At 33.5% G+C, this 18984-nt stretch overlaps 5 protein-coding genes across 6 annotated transcripts in view; 3 read left to right on the plus strand and 2 right to left on the minus strand.

Moving 5' to 3' along the window:
- LOC105618121 (copper transport protein ATOX1) overlaps window positions 1–683 on the minus strand; it is a 1903-nt gene extending 1220 nt beyond the window's left edge. Inside the window, exons 1-3 of one of the 2 annotated variants that reach the window (XM_012199662.1) lie at window positions 632–643; window positions 465–540; window positions 229–264 (exon numbers count right to left, since the gene is read on the minus strand). In XM_012199662.1, the coding sequence (XP_012055052.1) occupies window positions 229–264; window positions 465–540; window positions 632–643 (124 nt within the window). Of the gene's footprint in view, window positions 1–228; window positions 265–464; window positions 541–631 lie in introns of both variants that reach the window. The other variant, XM_012199663.1, reaches the window with a different exon arrangement.
- A 3949-nt stretch (window positions 684–4632) lies between these two features.
- On the minus strand, window positions 4633–8615 carry LOC105618172 (SH2B adapter protein 1). Its single transcript, XM_012199711.1, has 5 exons — window positions 8101–8615; window positions 6668–7551; window positions 6382–6581; window positions 6050–6307; window positions 4633–4770 (listed from the first exon to the last, which is right to left on the minus strand). The coding sequence occupies exons 1-5, from the start codon at window positions 8613–8615 to the stop codon at window positions 4633–4635; spliced, it is 1995 nt and encodes a 664-aa protein (XP_012055101.1).
- A 2599-nt stretch (window positions 8616–11214) lies between these two features.
- Window positions 11215–12160, plus strand: LOC105618122 (protein JTB). Its single transcript, XM_012199664.1, has 3 exons — window positions 11215–11270; window positions 11546–11779; window positions 11998–12160. Exons 1-3 carry the CDS (start codon window positions 11215–11217, stop codon window positions 12158–12160), a joined length of 453 nt encoding a protein of 150 aa, XP_012055054.1.
- Window positions 12161–12244: 84 nt separating this feature from the next.
- On the plus strand, window positions 12245–14002 carry LOC105618173 (glutathione S-transferase C-terminal domain-containing protein homolog). The gene has a single exon (XM_012199712.1). It carries the CDS (start codon window positions 12245–12247, stop codon window positions 14000–14002), a length of 1758 nt encoding a protein of 585 aa, XP_012055102.1.
- A 1732-nt stretch (window positions 14003–15734) lies between these two features.
- The window catches only part of LOC105618123 (U3 small nucleolar RNA-interacting protein 2), a 4038-nt gene continuing 788 nt past the window's right edge, over window positions 15735–18984 (plus strand). The window contains exons 1-6 of the mRNA XM_012199665.1: window positions 15735–15788; window positions 16540–16664; window positions 16732–16829; window positions 16925–17152; window positions 18057–18169; window positions 18243–18439. Coding sequence (XP_012055055.1) covers window positions 15735–15788; window positions 16540–16664; window positions 16732–16829; window positions 16925–17152; window positions 18057–18169; window positions 18243–18439 — 815 coding nt within the window. The remainder of the gene's footprint in view (window positions 15789–16539; window positions 16665–16731; window positions 16830–16924; window positions 17153–18056; window positions 18170–18242; window positions 18440–18984) is intronic.

The following is an 18984-nucleotide window of genomic DNA, read 5'->3' on the forward strand; positions in this document are numbered from 1 at the left end:
AAATTTAATGATAACTATTAATTAGGTAAAGTTTAGTTAATAGGTAAACGTAAATAACTTACGTATAGCATACATTATAGTAAGTTATACGAATATATATATATATATATATATATATATATATATATATATATAATAATAATTTCTCAATATATAAATGAAATATAACACATATTGTACAACAGTTATTACATTATTAAGTGTGAAATTATAACACTAATATACTACCTTTAATTTGTGTCGACTGGAATGTATTTTTTTTTTCTAAAAAATTACAACTTATATGACCATTTCTTATATTTGACACTTCTACTTCTCTATGTAGTATGTTTAACCTCATTTTACATGGTTCTGGTAAAAAATAATGTCTTCAAAGAGTACCGACAAGATATAATTTATGAAATACGGCGGACACACGAAAATATTTTTGCGTCTGCAAATTGAATGCAAATGTTTTCAAGTACCTGCTTTTTTCCCGAGTACGTTCTGCACAGCTGTCGAGCATCCCTCGCACGTCATTTCAACGTTAAATTCGTGTACCTTATGAACAAATTAATCGTCAAACATTGTCGTCTAAATATATATTTAAAGTTATCAAAATTTCGAGATTGAAATATCATTTTACTATTACCTGAGCTGCCATAATGTCTCTGAGGAGTACGTAGGTTCGACTTCAATGTGTCAAATGAGTTATTGCCAAATTAGGTGACGTGGTAGGCCGTAGGACCGATCGTATTAAAACCAGGAATATCAGCAGACAGAAATCTTATCTGCAGCTTCAGTGTTAAAAATATCATATATAGATTGTGCTGGCCAATACTGGCCATTTCTGATAATTCTAATTTCAAGTAACTATATATACAGGGCGCATCGAAAAGTTTGGAAACAGTCGTCGGTCGAAAATTTCAAATTTCAAAATCTTTTCATTTTTACGTAAAACTGAATTTTTAGTGCCAAAATGCAATAAGAGGAATAATCTCCAATGGTCATGATCTTGATAAATGTTATCCATGACATCCTGAACAACATTCAAGAACAGAGAGAATTAAGGGTGAGAAGTGGAGCGGATAGTGATTCTCTTCTCTGATTGGTTCCCAAATGTGCATGTGTGTGTACATATACATAGGTCGTGTTCCAAAATTATTGCCAGCAGAAAATGCTACAGTTTACGTTACGTGCACTATAGACTTCAGTACTGGTCAATTTTGGAACACAGTCATAATACTAGTACGATACAATAATTCTATCACACTCCTACCACAAGTCAAGTATTCACTTCAACGGTGTACTAAACATGAAACTTCTGGCTGAATCCATGGCTGAATCCGGCTCCACTCTCCCTTGATTCTCTTTGTTAAGAGGTTTTAGCCATCAGTCGAACATAATTGCGTAATGCTGACGATACCGTACCTTCAAGTTTTATAACTCGAAAAATACTTAATGAAAAATAACTTTATTATAATATATAGTTTGAAGAGCTCTTGACATCAGCTATTAGATTCTTTATCAAAAATAGGATATTCCATTAAAAAAAAATCGATTTAATCTAACCTTGATGACGTCACCCAAGATAAAATAGATGTGATCAATGAATAATTCTTTTTAAACTTTACAACTTTTGTCTGAAATATTTTTTTCAAAAATGCTTTGTTTCGAGATATACGACCAGTTCCAGATTTTTTATACACACTGTATATATGTGTTTGTTGAACCGATTGCTGATTTTTATGCCCGATAAAAACAATTCCGAGAATATCTAAAAAGAAAATCCGATTAAAAGTTAATGCATTTAACACAAAGATATATTATGGCATTAATTTTGTATACAATCGTTTGAAGAATTTTCACCATTGTTTAATTATTTTCACAAAGCAATAATATAATTAATGTGTCAAGGCTTTTTAAACGAACAATTACAATTAACTCAAAAAATAAAATTCGTTTTTTAATTACATACGCATAGCATTATAAAATTCATCAAACGTTTCGACTTGCAAAGTCTTCTTCAGTTATAATAAATAACATTTTTATGTAACTCCTTACAAAGTCAAACGAAATTACATGCAATACATAATAAAATTGTCAAATCTAATTTTACATACTCATTTCTGCGTTAGAATATTAAAATTCGAAATAGGTATCTAGTCAGAAGTTTGGAAATCCAAAGTATAAAAATGTGTTTTACCGATTCTTCAGTTGTTATTGAGAAGTCCATTATCCAGTTCAGTTAGTAATTTAATAAAAAATATGACAGGTCGATCGAGGATTTCTTCAATGACCATTCTATTATATTCTGTATAATTAAATGTTATATAATTAAATAATTAATGTAATTAATTTAATAATAATGAGAAATTAATTACACTTACGTTATATATAGAATATTTATTTATAGTCTATTGACTCTCAGTTTCACAACTCACGGTTAACTCTTAATTGAGATTCAATTTATTTCTCATCTCTTTCCAATTTTAGCATTAGAAAAAGATCAGGAATAATTAAACCTCGGTTAAGAGTTAACCATGAGTTATGAAATTGAGCCTGAATCAAAATCAAAGAATATTCGTTTCGAGTTCTGTTAATATTTCAAAATTGTACTTGCTAGAGCAATTGGATCTTGATTCATTCAAGCTCGAGATTGCAATGTAAAATTAATTTATCTCGATTTAACTTATTATTTTTCTTTTTTCAATTTTTAAAATTAGAAAATTTTCCTTTTTCACAAATGTTTTATTGAAATTAGAATAGAAATTACAGATAAGAATAGCTTAGAAATTAAACTTTTCTAATTTCAAATAAAAAAATGTGTGAAGATATCTCTAAATTAATTTTAACAACACAAATATATTTTTATAAAAATTAAATAAAATCAATGACTATATAAAAGATTATTATCTTCCTAATAATTCCTATCTAATAAACAAATGTTTTGTACAATATTTGTTGATAATTAAAAGTAAATATTAGAGAACTTTCAGGGAATTCAGTTTTTATTTTCATCCTTGCATCTTGACATAAGGTAGAAAAGTATTACGATTGAATGCCTAGTTGTCAAACTCTGTATACTTCAGGACTGTCTGTTCAACTGCGGCTACGCGAGGAACAAGCTTACATCCTACTTACAGCATGATTTTGCGAGCATTTCGGTTAAAGGATGAACTTGCGATACAGATTTTTTTTCCAGATCGACTATAATTTTCCTACATTTTTTTTCCTCTTCTTGTTTTGAGACCGCGATGGAAATTCTATTTCTACAATTTTCGATGGCGAATAGTGAATGAAATGTACAAATGTCTGATAAATTTGTCCCTGTTGCCTCTATGCTTCTTATGAATAAGAACATAGATTGGCACGGACGGCAACGGGATTTGTTGAATGCCTTGTGCGAATGAGAGATCTTATCACAGTAATCAGTTCGGTTCATACTGAGAATATCTGCATTGCTCGTTTCACATATCGGATATTCCGTCGATCATAGCTCTCTGTCATACGTGTATCACTCATCCATACATTTGTCTATAGTCTAATTTTGCACACTCAGTCATATTGCTCTATGATGTTAGTGATAATCCTTAGTCGTTACACAATTTGTTAATACACTTCTCGATACGCTTATCGAATATGATGTCTGCAGGGATATATGGGATACTTACTGTAGCATGAAATATTTTGCTCTTTCCATTCATCCCGAATGATAACATATTTGAATTCTTTTTTTTCCCCCTTTTTCTTGTTATTCGCCCAAGTGGAGAAATTTATCAATGATTTTTACACTGACGAGGATTAGGGTAATTTATAAATATCGCAGCTCGTTTTATGCTTATCGATAATTATATCGAGGGCATATCTGTTACATTTATTTGCCCTATGAAGCATCGGGATTAGTGACAATGCGGCTGAAATGTAATTTTGTATAACAAATTGACGAGAGAAGCGGGAGTTTAATAATAATTCAGCTTTAGCTTTGGCGCATTTGTCACGTTTTCGGGATGATCCGAAGACACAAATAGGGATTGCATTATACTGGCAGTCCATAATTCAAGATTTCGGAGACTATCATTCTCCAATTACACACATACGTTTTTACGCACAATGTTACGTGTATTAATTAAGCAGTGTAACGAGACTCGGGATCTTTCATTAAAATATATCCGTTCTCTCAGTAAAAATATATGAGGAGATTATTAATTCGGTCTCGATGAAAAAGACGTGTCACAGATGCATGCAAACCTGCGAAACGAAGCTCCATGGAATGCTACAGCATTATTAGGAGGTGGGAATAATTTGAGCACGTTATGAAATGACCATTGCTAACTGAGACTCGTTTTGTTGGTAGTCTATTCTATTTCTTATTATTCGATGTAAATGCGATGCAAATGCGTTGCTAATAAATCATAAAAGTATAATGTCGAATGCTGAATGCAAGAGTCAATGATTGGAAGATAGTTATATTAAAAAGAAAAATGCAATTCTTTTGTACTAGCAAAGAGATGCGCTTTGTCGTAAAACAGCGGTTTATGGCGTGACGCAATTCTGGAGATAAAAACTGCGATTACTTCATCATATCGTTCACATTCAATCCGTCGGACTGACTGGATTGTAGCCTGATGGCGGATTAGCGTGAATCCAGCGTCAGAGGAAACTGTAAGTATTCTGAACCGCTCTGCCGGTGGACGAAGCCGAGCCCTGTTGTTCCACAATGGTGCTCTGTTGCTCTAGTCTCTCCAACGATTCCACGCGAGTTCTTATAGAACCACCATAAGTGCGAACCTATTTTATTAACATCTCATTAAGCATTCATATATATTTTTAATCTTGCTATCTTATCAGAAGTTTCTCTTAAAGTTTCTGGATTTTAGAAATAATAAAACGTACACATGTCAATATTAGAAAAAAACTCGTCAATATTTCAGAAAATGAAACTAAGTTACAATTAATTATTTAAAAAAATGATACTGAATGTAACAGATTCATTTTATTGGTTATGAAAGATATTTGTTATGAAAGATATAAGCAACTGGCAAATGCAAATATCCATGTCATATCAAAGAATGAAATTGATATTTTGTGTATACATTAAATTTAATTTTACTTAAAATAACTAAAAAGTTACATGAAATAAATATTATTGATGACACATATACTCATATAACGTGTGTTATTATAAGTCTTATAGATTTAAAATAAGAAATATTGACGAAAATTTTTCTAACATTTGCGAAAATATAAGCAATCAGGATATTTCATCCAGAAATACTGTAATATTACTCTGCCAATTTAATAATACTTTCATAGCTTCTTGATAAATGTCGCAAGTGGCAATTTTATTTTATTAGAGTATTAATTAGATAAAATGATTTCTGAACGCTCCTGTATTGCTTGAGACGAAGTTGAAACATAAATCTCCTATAATACGCAATATACAACAATAAAGCATACCAGAAATTTCAAGAAAAAACTTACTAAAAGCGAGCTCCTTGCCCCACGGTCATATTTCTCTGAATATTACATTTCATACATTTATATCATTCTAAACTTTTCATAAAAATTTCATCACACAATAATTTTGCATATTTAGACGAATGATATACAAATTTAATCAAATCATTTATAAAATGTATAAAATAATAAATAAATAAAAGATATAAAAATGTGCTGTACAACATAACATATTGGACATGATAAAATTAGGAAAAAATATGAACATAAGAAATTTTTAACAGTACATTATTTTTACTCTTTTTGGAGTACATATTTTTTGAACATATATTAAATAAATTATTAAATAAATGTCGGATTTTGTAAATAGGACACAAGTAGGATGCGTTATATTTAACTTTGTATATCAATCTATACAAATTTCCATCAAGTTTCCAGCGAATTTGCACAAATGCAGATATTAAATCTGTTCTGTATCATCGACCATACAATAAATATGGACGCTTTAGCTGGTTTATCTACTCACTGTCTGTAGATTAGACTTCAGACTGTGGGTGTTGGCCACTCGCGCTCACACAAGAGGAGTTAGACTTCCACTGCAGACTCTTACTTCTCTGGGCTCCAGAGTTGCCGGAGGTCTCCTCTCTTGCGACTGTTGTACATTCGAGCTACTCGCTACGTTATGATGTCCTGGTCGCGATGCATGGCTCGACGCCACTACGTACTCTGTTAAAGTAACATCCGCAGTCCCACCAGATTCGAGTGGTATTGCATTCTGGCGAAAGTGTTCAAGCATATCATATATCGTAGGAAAGCACAGATGTTGGACTCGGCAATGACCTTGATCATTTAGTGTCATTCGTAAATGCTGTAAAAATGAATACATATATATTAAAAACTGTTTAAATATCATTTATTAAGTGTTGAAAATGATGTAATTACTTTTGCTCTTCCTTGAAAATTAAAAGTTAACACAAATTCGCCTTTTCTAGTCTCGCTTTGCCGAACCAGGAAAACGCCGTGACCGTTAGCTGCACTATGCAATACAAGCTGCGCGGCATCCGAACGAGGAAGAGTGCCATGAAACCACGGATATTCTCGTAAGCTACTCGATAAATCCAACTCACCCTCATTAGTAGACACTGCAAGCAAACAAATATATATATATATATATATTTTTTTACTTATTGCCCTTGCCTGACTTACTTTTGCAGGATTTATTCCTTACTTTGCTCGATTTCTTGCTGAGAGGAACATAATTCTAGATTACTACTGCTGCGCACATGGAGTCTCGGAGGTAATTCTGGTGGATTACCCTGCGAGTCATCGCCGTGTTCATGACTAGCGGATCGAAAGCTTTTACTCGCCGAGTTGGCTCGTAATCGATCACTGTCGGATCCGATAGCAAGCGAACCGTGGCTCAGAGAATCTCCTAAAGAGTCACCCGGCCCGGAACCAGGAGCGCTCGAGCTTTGCTGTACCGTTCGCATACAGTACCTAATCGTTGCCAACCACGATTTCATGTCGTTCGAGTCATGCGCCTCGATAACAAATTCCATATTTTGAGTCTTCAGGACGAACGTATTCTCGTGATCCGGCATTTCGAGCGCTGTGGTTTCCCTCGCTTCTGTTATCGCCGAGCAAAAGACTCCGCTTCGTGGTTTCACAGCCTTCGGTGGAGAGTAGAACTCCAACATGTAGCCACCGATGGCCTTTATCAAAGCTAGCCGTGACTTTTCCCATTTCTGCGTCCCATCTATATTCTCTCCCATCAAGGCATTAACGATTCCTTCCTTACGACACTCCACCACGATTTTCGACAGCTTAGCCTTGGAGTGTTTATCCTTGCGGTGTTCACTGTGAGATAATTCGACTTCATCGCTCTGTTGCTTGTGGAAGAAACTCTTGCCTTTTTTAAGTCCCTTAAAAGATAATCTGCGGAAGAAAGGTTTGTGACTGGGCTTCGGCGACACTGCCTCTCCTTCGTGTTCGGAATAGTCGCTAAATTCTTCATGGGAGGATGCTCGAACTGGTGCATTAGTGTTTTGACTTGCAAGATTTATGTCTCTTTCATTGGATACTATACTCCTAGTATCATGCAACGATAGTGATCTAAAAAATATAAAAACAACGTTACTATTATATATATATATATATATATATATATATATTATATGTATATATTATAATCCTAATCTAAAACTAAAGCCTAATCTAAAAATATCAATAATTAAAAAAAATTATAAAAATAAAAATGTAAATAAAATAAAATATATTCTTATAACATACAACATATAATAAAATAAAATTACAAGCAACATTTTGTATGAGATAAGAACTTTAAATTTTTAGGTTTTCATCTTTTTCTTATATAAATAACATATAAAATATTTTGTATTTGATATATTTTATCAAAGTTTATAATAAATATAAGCATCTGTAACAAACCCTAACTTATTATTTATAATTTCTCGTAAATTATTTCTATTTTGTACGAAAGTTATGCATTCAAGTTTTCTCTTCAACTAAAGTGATTACTCCAAATTTTTGCCATTCGGACGATTACTCCAATGTTTATTTCCTGACGGTACGAAGGTTAATGGTCTTCACTATGACATTTCTACGTGACAGTGCAACATAAAAGCGCTGCGCGACACGCACCTGACACTCTGACGCAGGTACTCGCTCTCAAAATGCTCGCAGAAACTCTCGACAAATTTGCGGAGGAAGTCGCGATGCGAGAGGTTGGCGCGGGCACTCTCGGGCAGGTTCAGACTAACGTAGGCACAGAACGCCTTGGCAAAGTCGGAGGCCGAGGCGCGGGCGTGTCTCTCGCAGAACTCGATCCAGCCGGTCGCTGCTTCCGGCGACGCGGCGATCGCCGTGGACGACGTGGCCGTCGTCGTAACCGGTGCCGTCGCCGCTGTCGTCGTCGCCGTTGTTGCCGTTGTCGCCGCCGCTGCCGCCGCCGCCGCCGCCGCTGTCGCCGCCGCCGTTGTCGTCGTTGTCGCAGTCGTCGTTGACGTTGACGCAGTCTCCGTAGTTATCGTCGTAGTCGTCGTTGCTGTCGGTGACGTCGTCGTCGGCGGCTTCGTTGCCGTCGATGCCGTTGTTGCCGTCGTATTAATCGCCGGCGATATCGCAGGACTCGGCGTGCTCGCGGCGTAAACACTCATTACCGGCGTCTGGCTTGCGTAGGGGGCGGAAGACTTCCCCCCCTTGTGTCGCCGTCGCCGCCACCACCACCGCCGTCGTCGTCGTCGCCACCCGTCGCCCTCCACTCTCACGTCTCACCGTCGCCACTGCTCCCCTCGGCCCTCGAACGTCGCTGCCGTTTAGGGTGGATACGAGCGCGCGCTACAGACATATCACACCCCGCATCACGTCGTACGCGCGCTCGCCGTAAAACTAATCATGGCGGCTGCTGAATGGTCACAATCCAATACATACGCATACATATACTGACGTATACTTAATACACGCACGCCCCACACACACACCACACACACACACACACACACACACAGAGTGAATTCTGCAAAAAGAAGGGAGAAGAGTAGCAATAAAAAGAGTATCAGTGAGAGGATGTTGATATGATCATGTGTGAGAGAATCGCTGAGTTTGAGATTTGAATAAGACCTAAGATAAAAAATTCGATACATTAGAATTGTATATATTCTTTCTTAATTCATCATATTGATCTCTTTTACGAAGAAAAGAAAAGCTAACCGATATGACAGATTAATTGTAACCGATGATAGCTAAAATTCCAGAGCAACCGGGGAGCGATTTCGTTTCCTCGCTCTTCGATTAACTTCACTCATTTATTTGCGACGATCTGTCCTTTTTTTTATATTTGTTTTTCTCGTCTGTATCTCCTGCTGCCGGGAATAAACGATATATAGTGATCATCGGTGGACTTTATCGGGACCGTGCTGATTTTTATCACGACCGTGTCAAAATCAAGGACTCGCACATTCGTACGATCGTGCTTGCCTCGCAGAAATATTTATGGCATTATGGAGCACACACACAAAATGCGTGATCTGCGCGATACGCGCGATTCGCTTCCACTCGTTCTATACTGGCGCAATCTTTTATTCTCCTCTCTCTCTCTCTCTCTCTCTCTCTCTCTCTCTCTCTGTCTGTCTTTATCTTTCTCGATTTTATAGAGGTTAAGGCTTAAACACGATACACAGGCAACAGGGACGATAACGAGTCTAATCAGAGTTCTAGGATATAATATTGAACTTACACTCCAAGCTCTGATTAGACGGCTCGTTATTCCCTGTTGCCTGTGTATTGTGTTTAAGCCTTATTCTTTGTTCGCCTGTGCCTATTGCCTGTGCCTATTGTGTTTGAGCTTTTAGTCGCGTGGTTCGTTCCGTTCCGTTGTTAATTTCCACTCATCGCCCGACGATACCATAATGATTCCTGCACAGAACGCGGCAATGCTTGCGGCAGTAGTTATCGCACAAACCAATAATTCTATGTTCTTAAATCGGCCTCACCACGCAAAACTTCTAAAAATGATGTAATATTACTTCCGCTGCGGCAAAAGTTGGATTCAGTTCAACTTTTGTCGCGCGATGGAAATTACTTCCGAGCAAGCGAATTGATGTGGCTCCCGCACTGAATGCAGCAACTTTTGAGCAACTTTCATAAGTAATGAATCAATCAGAGGGCTGCATTAGTGTCTTAAGCCGGTTCTACATTAGTTGCAAACCGATAATATTTCCATTAATATTAGCCCAATATTTGGGGGCCAATCTATTCATTGGCCTAGTTTCCATCGAGAGTTTAATCCACGATTCAGAATGTAAAAACCAACCACAGTCGAGTATTTCCCTGTTACAGTCGAACGACATGACAAGGGAATACTCGACTGTAGTTGGTTGATTCTTACATTCTTATATTCCGAAACCCTCGGTGGAAACTAGGCCATTAATATAAAATAAAATTCTGCTTTCTGATTGGTTGCAGAACGTTGTACAACGTATGTCGGATCCAGTGTGAATTCAGCAATAGTGTGAATCGAATTCAACGCTGGGCACAGTATAAGGGCATATATAATATGCGTTGGGATCATTCAGAGCGATCCCGAGGTCCTGGGTTACGTTCCAAAACTTCCTCTCCGAGAAAAATTTTACTCGAAATATATAGTACACATAATGTATATTATAGCACATAGAATAAAATCTTCCTTGAAGAGGAAGTTTTGGAACGTAGCCCTGAGAGATAAAACAAATAATGAATGCTATTGCTTGCAAAATGGGTCGCTAATTGGTTCAGAAATTGAACGAGTGCGGCATCATCAGAAATGCTATACCTTGCTTTTCACACTATAATCGCGTACATGTTCATAAGTTTGTTTGCATTGCATGCTCTGGCATACTCTAAAATGTTCCTACTATGCATTTATTAACTCTAACGCGATCGTTGAAGTGAATAGAAGCTATAACAGGAGCACATTGGAGCAAATTGGAGCATGCGACGCGAACAAACTTCTTATGTGTTCAGACTTCTTTGCATTCTTTGAGCTTCTTTCATGATGCATCATGAGTTTTTCTCTCTCTATTCCGATTAGATTAGAATGAATTAGACATAATTTGATATGGTTAGACATTAATAAGAAGAGGAAGAAAGATGAAAAGTACAAGATACTCAACTACAAGAGATAGTCAAGTCACAGTCTTTCTCTATAGAGCTTACAGTGGTGGATCTGTAATATAATCAGAGTGGAGTGTGATTATTGAAAATAGAGAGAAATCCGAAATGATCGAATCTTGCACGAAGAAGCGAATGTTGTTAGGTATCACATTTTTAGGAGGGTTAGTTCTTTTCATATTTTGGTAGTATTTTTCATATTTTTCGAATTAAATGTATATTTGGAAACCATTCGGAGTAGCTCCAGAATAATGAATTCTATCATTATATCATTTTATCATCAACATTTAAATAATAGAGATAAGATACACGGAGGTACTCATGTGGTATTTTGAACATAGCCTAAACAGCAAACTGCTGCAGAGGCATAGATGCAGGCTTTGTTAAACAAAGCATTTATGGAGAAACTTAATTTCTTGTATAATTATATTCTTTATAGATTAACAGTTTTAGCGCTAATTATCGAGAGCCATTGGACGAATAGCTCAAGTAAACTTTATGTTGATAATTATGAGAATAATTCCTCCTGTATCTCTGGCGAGGAGTATGAAGTGATATCCGAATGTCATCCATGTACTGCCTTTGAAATTGCTAGTGAAAGCATTGATGTTTGTGTCCATGCAAGATATAAAGAAGTGCTGAAATGCAAGAGCGGTGAAACAATAACAAGAAGGTAAAGCATACTGACAGAGAATCGATTGTCTTGAAATAAGGTGAAAATTAGAAAAATAAAATTAGAAAATAAGTGAATTTATTAAAATATTTATTAATTGATCAACACTTAGTGAATTTGCTCACTTTTGTAATTTTTGCCTTGTTTCGAAACGCATAATCACCAGGATTTGGTATATCTATTTGATTCTATACTATGTTCTTATATTTGTATTACAGTTGTGACAAAGTAGCTTGGCTAGAGGAAAAAACATTCTGGAAGTTTGAGGGTTTCATGTTTGCTGCAGCAATATTCTCTTGCTTAGCTGTATATTGGAGAGAGAATATATTAAGACAGAGAATAATCAGAAAAGTAGCAAGACAATTACGAATTAGCGCATGAATGCTATGAGTTGAGAAAAGTAGATAGAAAAGTTTTATATTTATGTATTTTTCACTTGTTCAAGAAAAAGACAAAGAGAAAGAAATGGAGGATAAAATTGAGAATAAAATAGAGAAAGAAATGGGGAGTGAAATATATTTAGCTATATATTCTATGGCAGATTTGTGTCTTGTTCCAGTAGAAACTCTAGTAACTTTTTTTACTATAAAATACTGTGACTCTTCAATTAATATTAAGCTAGTACCAAGTAAACAGGATTTAACTGAACAAGCTTACATGATAGATCTCACAGATTTTGTTTATGAGATTGTAAATGAAATGCCTTATTATGCAAGCTCGTTTGAATTACCAATTATCATTGTGAATGAAGACAGCTGCATGGCTGGTTTGTGCACAGTATTAAGACATATTGTAAAAAATATGAATCCAAGTTTACTAAACGACAAAACTATGTTATTAGGTTTTAAGGATTCCTGCTTAATGGCTTGTTCGGAAGCAAGTGTGTGGACTAAATTTTGCGAGGTTGATTTAATTTCAACTCTGAAGTCTTTAGATACAAAGATTTTAGAGAACTCTGAATTACCTGTTAATTTAGCCAGATTTGAATACCACATGTCTCAACCACTTAGAGTGCACAATTTATATAAGTATATTGCAAGCAAAAAGTTTGATACCGTTGATATAACTGAATGTGATAAGACAGGTATGCCGATACATAAGTATGCGGATAGTGGATACATTACATTAGCTGACTTAATTATTTTTGTGTGTATGCATATTCTACTGAATATGTTTCCAAGCCAGATATCAAAGCTGATACCCTTAACAGTCCAATGGTATGACAGAATGTTGGATGATTTTCGCATACGAAGGTGCACAAAATATTTACCTTCACAGAGCCATAATTCAAATATACAGTATACTCTTCCAGTTGTAGTAAACGAAAGCTTATATAAGAGCGATTATAAACGATACAAACCAAAAAACCGCATTTTCACAAGGCAAGAGGATATAGAACGTTCGTTGCAGTTGATCGAAGACATGAATATTTCAATGCAACTTGATGTTGAACCATTTGGTATAGAAATAAATTTAAACTGGTCTGATATCCCTTTTGAAGCTACACCAGCAGGCGGGGCATTGCCAGCTGCAAGGCTACGACGGAAACAAGATCAATTGCAGAATCTGTGCAAACCCGTTTTAAAGTTGGCGAAGGCAGGGGATATTATTGTAGATTTCTGTTCGGGTACTGGTCATTTGGGAATATTGATAGCATATTTGCTACCTCATTGCACAGTTATTCTGTTGGAAAATAAAGAGGAGTCTTTGAATCGAGCCAAGAAGAGGGTGGAAAGAATGAAGTTAACGAATGTAAAGTTTTGTCAGTGTAACCTGAATTATTTCAAGGGAGATTTCGACATTGGTACGTCATTACATGCTTGTGGTTTATCAACGGATTTGGTAATTCAATGTTGCATACGAAAGAATGCGATTTTCGTGAGTTGCCCTTGCTGTTATGGCTCGCTGCAGAATTGTCATCAGCTAACGTACCCGCGAAGTGATGTTTTTAAGGAGCATGTTAATAATAGAGAATACTCATATCTCAGTCATGCAGCGGATCAAACGCATGACGAATTAAATATTAAGACTAAACAAGGCTACAAATGTATGACAATTGTAGATACGGATAGAAAGCTGTTTGCCGAACAATTTGGGTACAAAGTTTATTTCGCTAAATTAATTCCAGAAACGAGTTCACTTAAGAATCACTTGTTAGTTGGTATACCAAAAGATAGGCTAACACATGATTTATGTGATATATTAAATGTGTCCACTAAATGATTCTTATAAGTAAATGGTAATTAAATGTGTCCACACTGTAGGACTTTTGTAAATAAATAACATTTACGTCAGAACATTAATTAATTATGCTAGCAATTTTCTTACATCAATATGCAAACATTTTTTATTAATTTTTTGAATGATAAGGAGTGTCTTTTATTATAATATTGAATTATATATATAAAAGTTTTATCAATATTTTTTATTGTAATATCAAGACTATCATATATAAGATATTTATTTTATATGTAATGTATGTTTATAATTAATTTTCAAATTAATAAAAATTGATTAAAGAGAAAATTTTTAATTTCATTTATATTATATTATGAGAGATTTTTTGTTATTATAACAAAATAATGTATTTTTATATTATATATTATATAGGATTCATTATATTAATTCTGATGCCTTGTATATGTAAATCTTCATTCTGACTGCATGTCTCAATACAATAGACTTTATTCTTAACCTATATATATAGTCAACGAAAAACTAATAAGCACATTTATTTTATCTTTCCTTAATAAATATGTTATTCATCTTTTTTTTTTGAAAGAAGAAAGATGAAATAACATACTTATCCATGAATCATATACAAATCGTGTGCTGCGAATATTTGCAGTATTATTACAATGCTGAAACCTGTGTTGTATAGGCAGATACATCAAAAATATAGTCTGCTAATATTATTAAATGTTGATTTTCTAAATGTTTAATAATAATTAGTTATATTTTATAATATTTATTGAATATTTAGAAAAATAAAATTATAGTATCGAAAGACAGTAATTATTTACTTATTTTAAATATTAAAATACTATTGTTCAGTATTTCTAGTATTCCAAATAAGTAATTAATTACTTTTTTTCAATAATATATTGACTAATATTATATTTCTGTAAAGAGCCGGAAACATAATGAAAAGCACAAATAATAGGAAAAAACAAATTTCAACCTATCAGAAATCATATATACTAGAATGGATGCTTTCTGATCTGCCTTCTGATGATAGATTAAAATCTCTTATTCCGTGTTCCTGTTAGGACAAGCCGAAAAGCACAGGCAATAAGTCTGTTCGCGTTGTTCACACATTTTGCAACGGCATCTTCGTTTTTTCTTTTTTCAAAGCCAAATATATATCCATCTTATTTTAAGTGCAAAAATATTTAAGAATTTCATGTAACTATTGCTTGTACTTTTGATGAAATTGGCCCTAAAGCCAGCGGCACACGATGCTTGTTTTCTTGTTGGATTGCTAACTGTATTGGCTACGATGCTGTCAGTACCAGCATTGCAGCCAATACAGTTGCAAGATTCTATCCAGTTAACAACAGGAAAACTAATAATTGTCTATTAAATTATTTTAATTTCAGCGATGTAATTCAAAGAATATTGTACTAAATTGGTATGTACAATATGCATCAAAATGATTAATTAAATACGCATCTCGTGTATATGTTTATACGTGTTACCGAAATTAAGATAATTCAGGCCGTGTTCCAAAATTACTGCCAGCACTGAAAATGCTACTACAGTTTACGTCACGTGCACTATAGACTTTCAGTACTGGCAATCAATTTAGGAACACGTCACAATAAAAAATTACTAGTTAGTACTAAGTGCACGATGTAAACTAGGCCGAAGTCACAGGAAGTACATTCTATAAACGAAAAAGACGCACGTGGTTTAAGAAGTTCTTTTCATTTACAATAATTATTCCGTTAATGCGATGTCATTTTTTATAAGAAGTGGGAATCGAGGAAATGGTACACAGAAGCGTAAAGTAAGCTTTTCAATTTATCATATTTTCTTTCCGAAATGTGTTCTCTAATTTTTTACTATTTAGGGTTAAAGCCTATTCTACAGTATACTTTTTGTTCCCTGTTTCTTGCTTTTTATCATTTTTTAATTTGGTCTGTGCCTCTTATCCCGTTTTTGTTTTCTGTCGTTCGAAGTAAAAGTTAACAAATTTCGGAAGAAAACACGAGACAAAAAATACAATTGTCAATAAAACAGTCAAAAAGAGGGAAAAAAAATACAAATTTTATAAGAAATAATAAATTATAAAATTAACATTGAAAGTTGTAAATATATCCAAATGGATTTCATTAATATTAAAAATTGTTGTAAATCATAAATTGATATATTGACATTTTTTTCAGTACAATAGCAACATTTTTTTATTGTTATTCCGTGTGCACTCCTTAATAGAAAATCCCCTCCGAAGAAAATTTCACGATTTGCCCATGTTGCATTCTAAAGTTAAAGCAAATAATGATACCAAACTATGATTAGGCTACATGGAATCTCGAGACATAAACGAAGAGATGACACATTTTGATGGACGTGACATGGTCATTGTGTATGGAAATAAAATTAAAAATGTCACTGAAACACCGTACCTCTTGATTACTTAGATTCTAACACTATAAAGCATTATGTTATTCATAATTTTTTACTTATGTATGATTTAATGTATCTATGTGACTGTTCATTTTAATTTTCTAATTTAATTTCTAATTTTATTATATTAGCTCAATGGCCACTTTAATAAGAAATCTACAGCTCAGTCAAAATTAAAGAAATTAAAGAAGTCCGAACTTGATGACAATGAGAGTATTGCCAGTACAGATGAAGAATTTGCAGAAGAAAATTTAAGGTAACACTAATTAAATACATTAGAAGAATATAATAATCAATGAGTATTACAAGATTTTTACTTATAGAAATGAAGCACAAAATGAAATTGAAGAAGAGGAGGAAACTGCACAAGAAAAACGTTTAAGGCTTGCAAAGAAATACCTTCAAGAAATTGAAGAAGAAGGTATAAAATTCAATGAAGTATTTTTATATTTGATCTATATTATTTTGGAAAGAGAGAAAATGATTTTATGTAATGAATAAATTTTGTTATTATAGAAAAAGATAGAGCAGAATTTGAAGAAGGTGCGGTCGCGCAGAGATTACGTGAGGAATACTTAGAAGAAAAAGGTCGATTAAAAAAAAATGTAGCAATATATTATACTGGCCATGATCATCTCATAACATTGAGGTGTAAAGAACATAAAGCCTCTATTACCTGTATCTGCCTTTCAAGCGATGGCAGTATATTATATACAGGATCTAAGGATGGCAGTTTAGTCAAGTGTAAGTTTATAAATTTTAATGATGATTACGACGGAACTTAGAACATGGAAAATAATCGAAGAATCACACAGTTAATATTTAATGCGAATAGTATCAATAGCATTGACGCGATTAAATAATTCTCATCAATGAAGAGAATTTTTTATCGGTGGAGACGATAGATATTTTTTTTCCAATGACACTACGGTCTAAATGGATTCGAGTCTCTAGACGAGGTTTTGAAATAATGATTTTTTCCAGAATTAGTTTAATCTATATAATATTAATAAGGCTCTTACGAATATAATTCAATAATATAATTCAATCATAGTGAATTAACAGGCTATTTGAGATCGTATTGGATATTATTTGAGAAATTTTGTCAATATAATAATAATTTATTAATATTAATACGTACATTTCAACCTTTTTACTTGGTCTTTAATGATCTTATTCTAATTAATTTTATTAAATACCTAATTTAGATTTATATTCGCAGTCTTTCTTAAATGCATAATGATAAAATAAATCCGAAGGAATCAATTGTCTTCAAATTCAAATTCTTTTAAACTCCAATTCAGGGATGTACGGCTCCTCAACATTGTATCAGATGGAAACATTAACGTACTTTACTAATAATTATGTTAACAAATTAGCGTTATATTCTCATTTTTGTTAAGACTAACCAAATTTGTTAAGGCTGATCAAATCAAGGATTGAATGTTCAAAGAGACATATCGGGTTCTCAATGTTAAACTTAAAAATTACTGTTAAAAATTACTGTTAATATCACTAAACACCTGAAATATTTTAGCTTAGATAAATAATACATAGATAAAGTCCTAAAAATGATAATTATTAATATTTAAATAATTATCTGTTTAAATATTATTTATTGTGAAATAAATTGATAATTATTTATTAGGGTCAATAAAGGAAAAGACGAAATTAAAAGCCATCAGAGGAAATAGAGGAAAGAAAAATCCTGGAATGAAATCCATACGATGTTTGGCAATTAGCACAGATGGAAGATTTCTTGTGAGTTTAAGTGAAATCTTTTTTCATTTTTTATAAAAAAATTTGAGATAAAAAAAACAAATCTTTTTTATAGGTAGTAGGAGAAAGTGGATGTAAAGACATAAAAGTATTCTCTGGTGATACTCTTAACCATATAAAAGATTTAAAAGGTCACAGAGGTTTAGTATCTGGATTAGTATTCCGTAAAGATACTCACACGTTATATTCCGCTTCCGAAGATAAGAGCGTGAAAGTTTGGAATCTAGACGATATGGCTTACGTTGAATCTTTGTAAGTTTTTGTAAATCTTTAGTATTTTTATTGTATATTATAGTATACATTTTATATTTTCAAATACAAAAGATAGACGAAATATACTTCTTTTAATAATAAAACATTGATATGTCATTTTTTATCTTCAATACAGATAGAGTTCTTTCTCTTGTTGAAATAGAATAAAGGCGCACATGTTTGAGTGTAGCTACTATGTAATGTTATACTATTTTTCTAACAAAACATCTTCCAATTGTTTAAAAAATAGCGAAAAAAATCTATTTTTACTCTGCTTTTCAATACTATAAATGATTCAATGATATTAAAATCAAATGCATTGATCAAGAAAAATATTGACATTTTGCAAAACAGAGCAATTTTGGAAAATAGAATGAAAAGCAAATTTCCTTCTTCAATATCATTTATATAAACAATTGAAAAATTAAAAGAATACAACATTTCATTGGTAACCATTCAAGCATTGTATGATTCTATTTCAACAAGGAATAAGAAAAAACAAAAAGTAAAAGATGAGATGATAGACTAGAAATCTTCATAATAAT

Source organism: Atta cephalotes, assembly GCF_000143395.1.
Source record: "Atta cephalotes unplaced genomic scaffold scaffold00015, whole genome shotgun sequence".
NCBI lineage: Eukaryota > Metazoa > Arthropoda > Insecta > Hymenoptera > Formicidae > Atta > Atta cephalotes.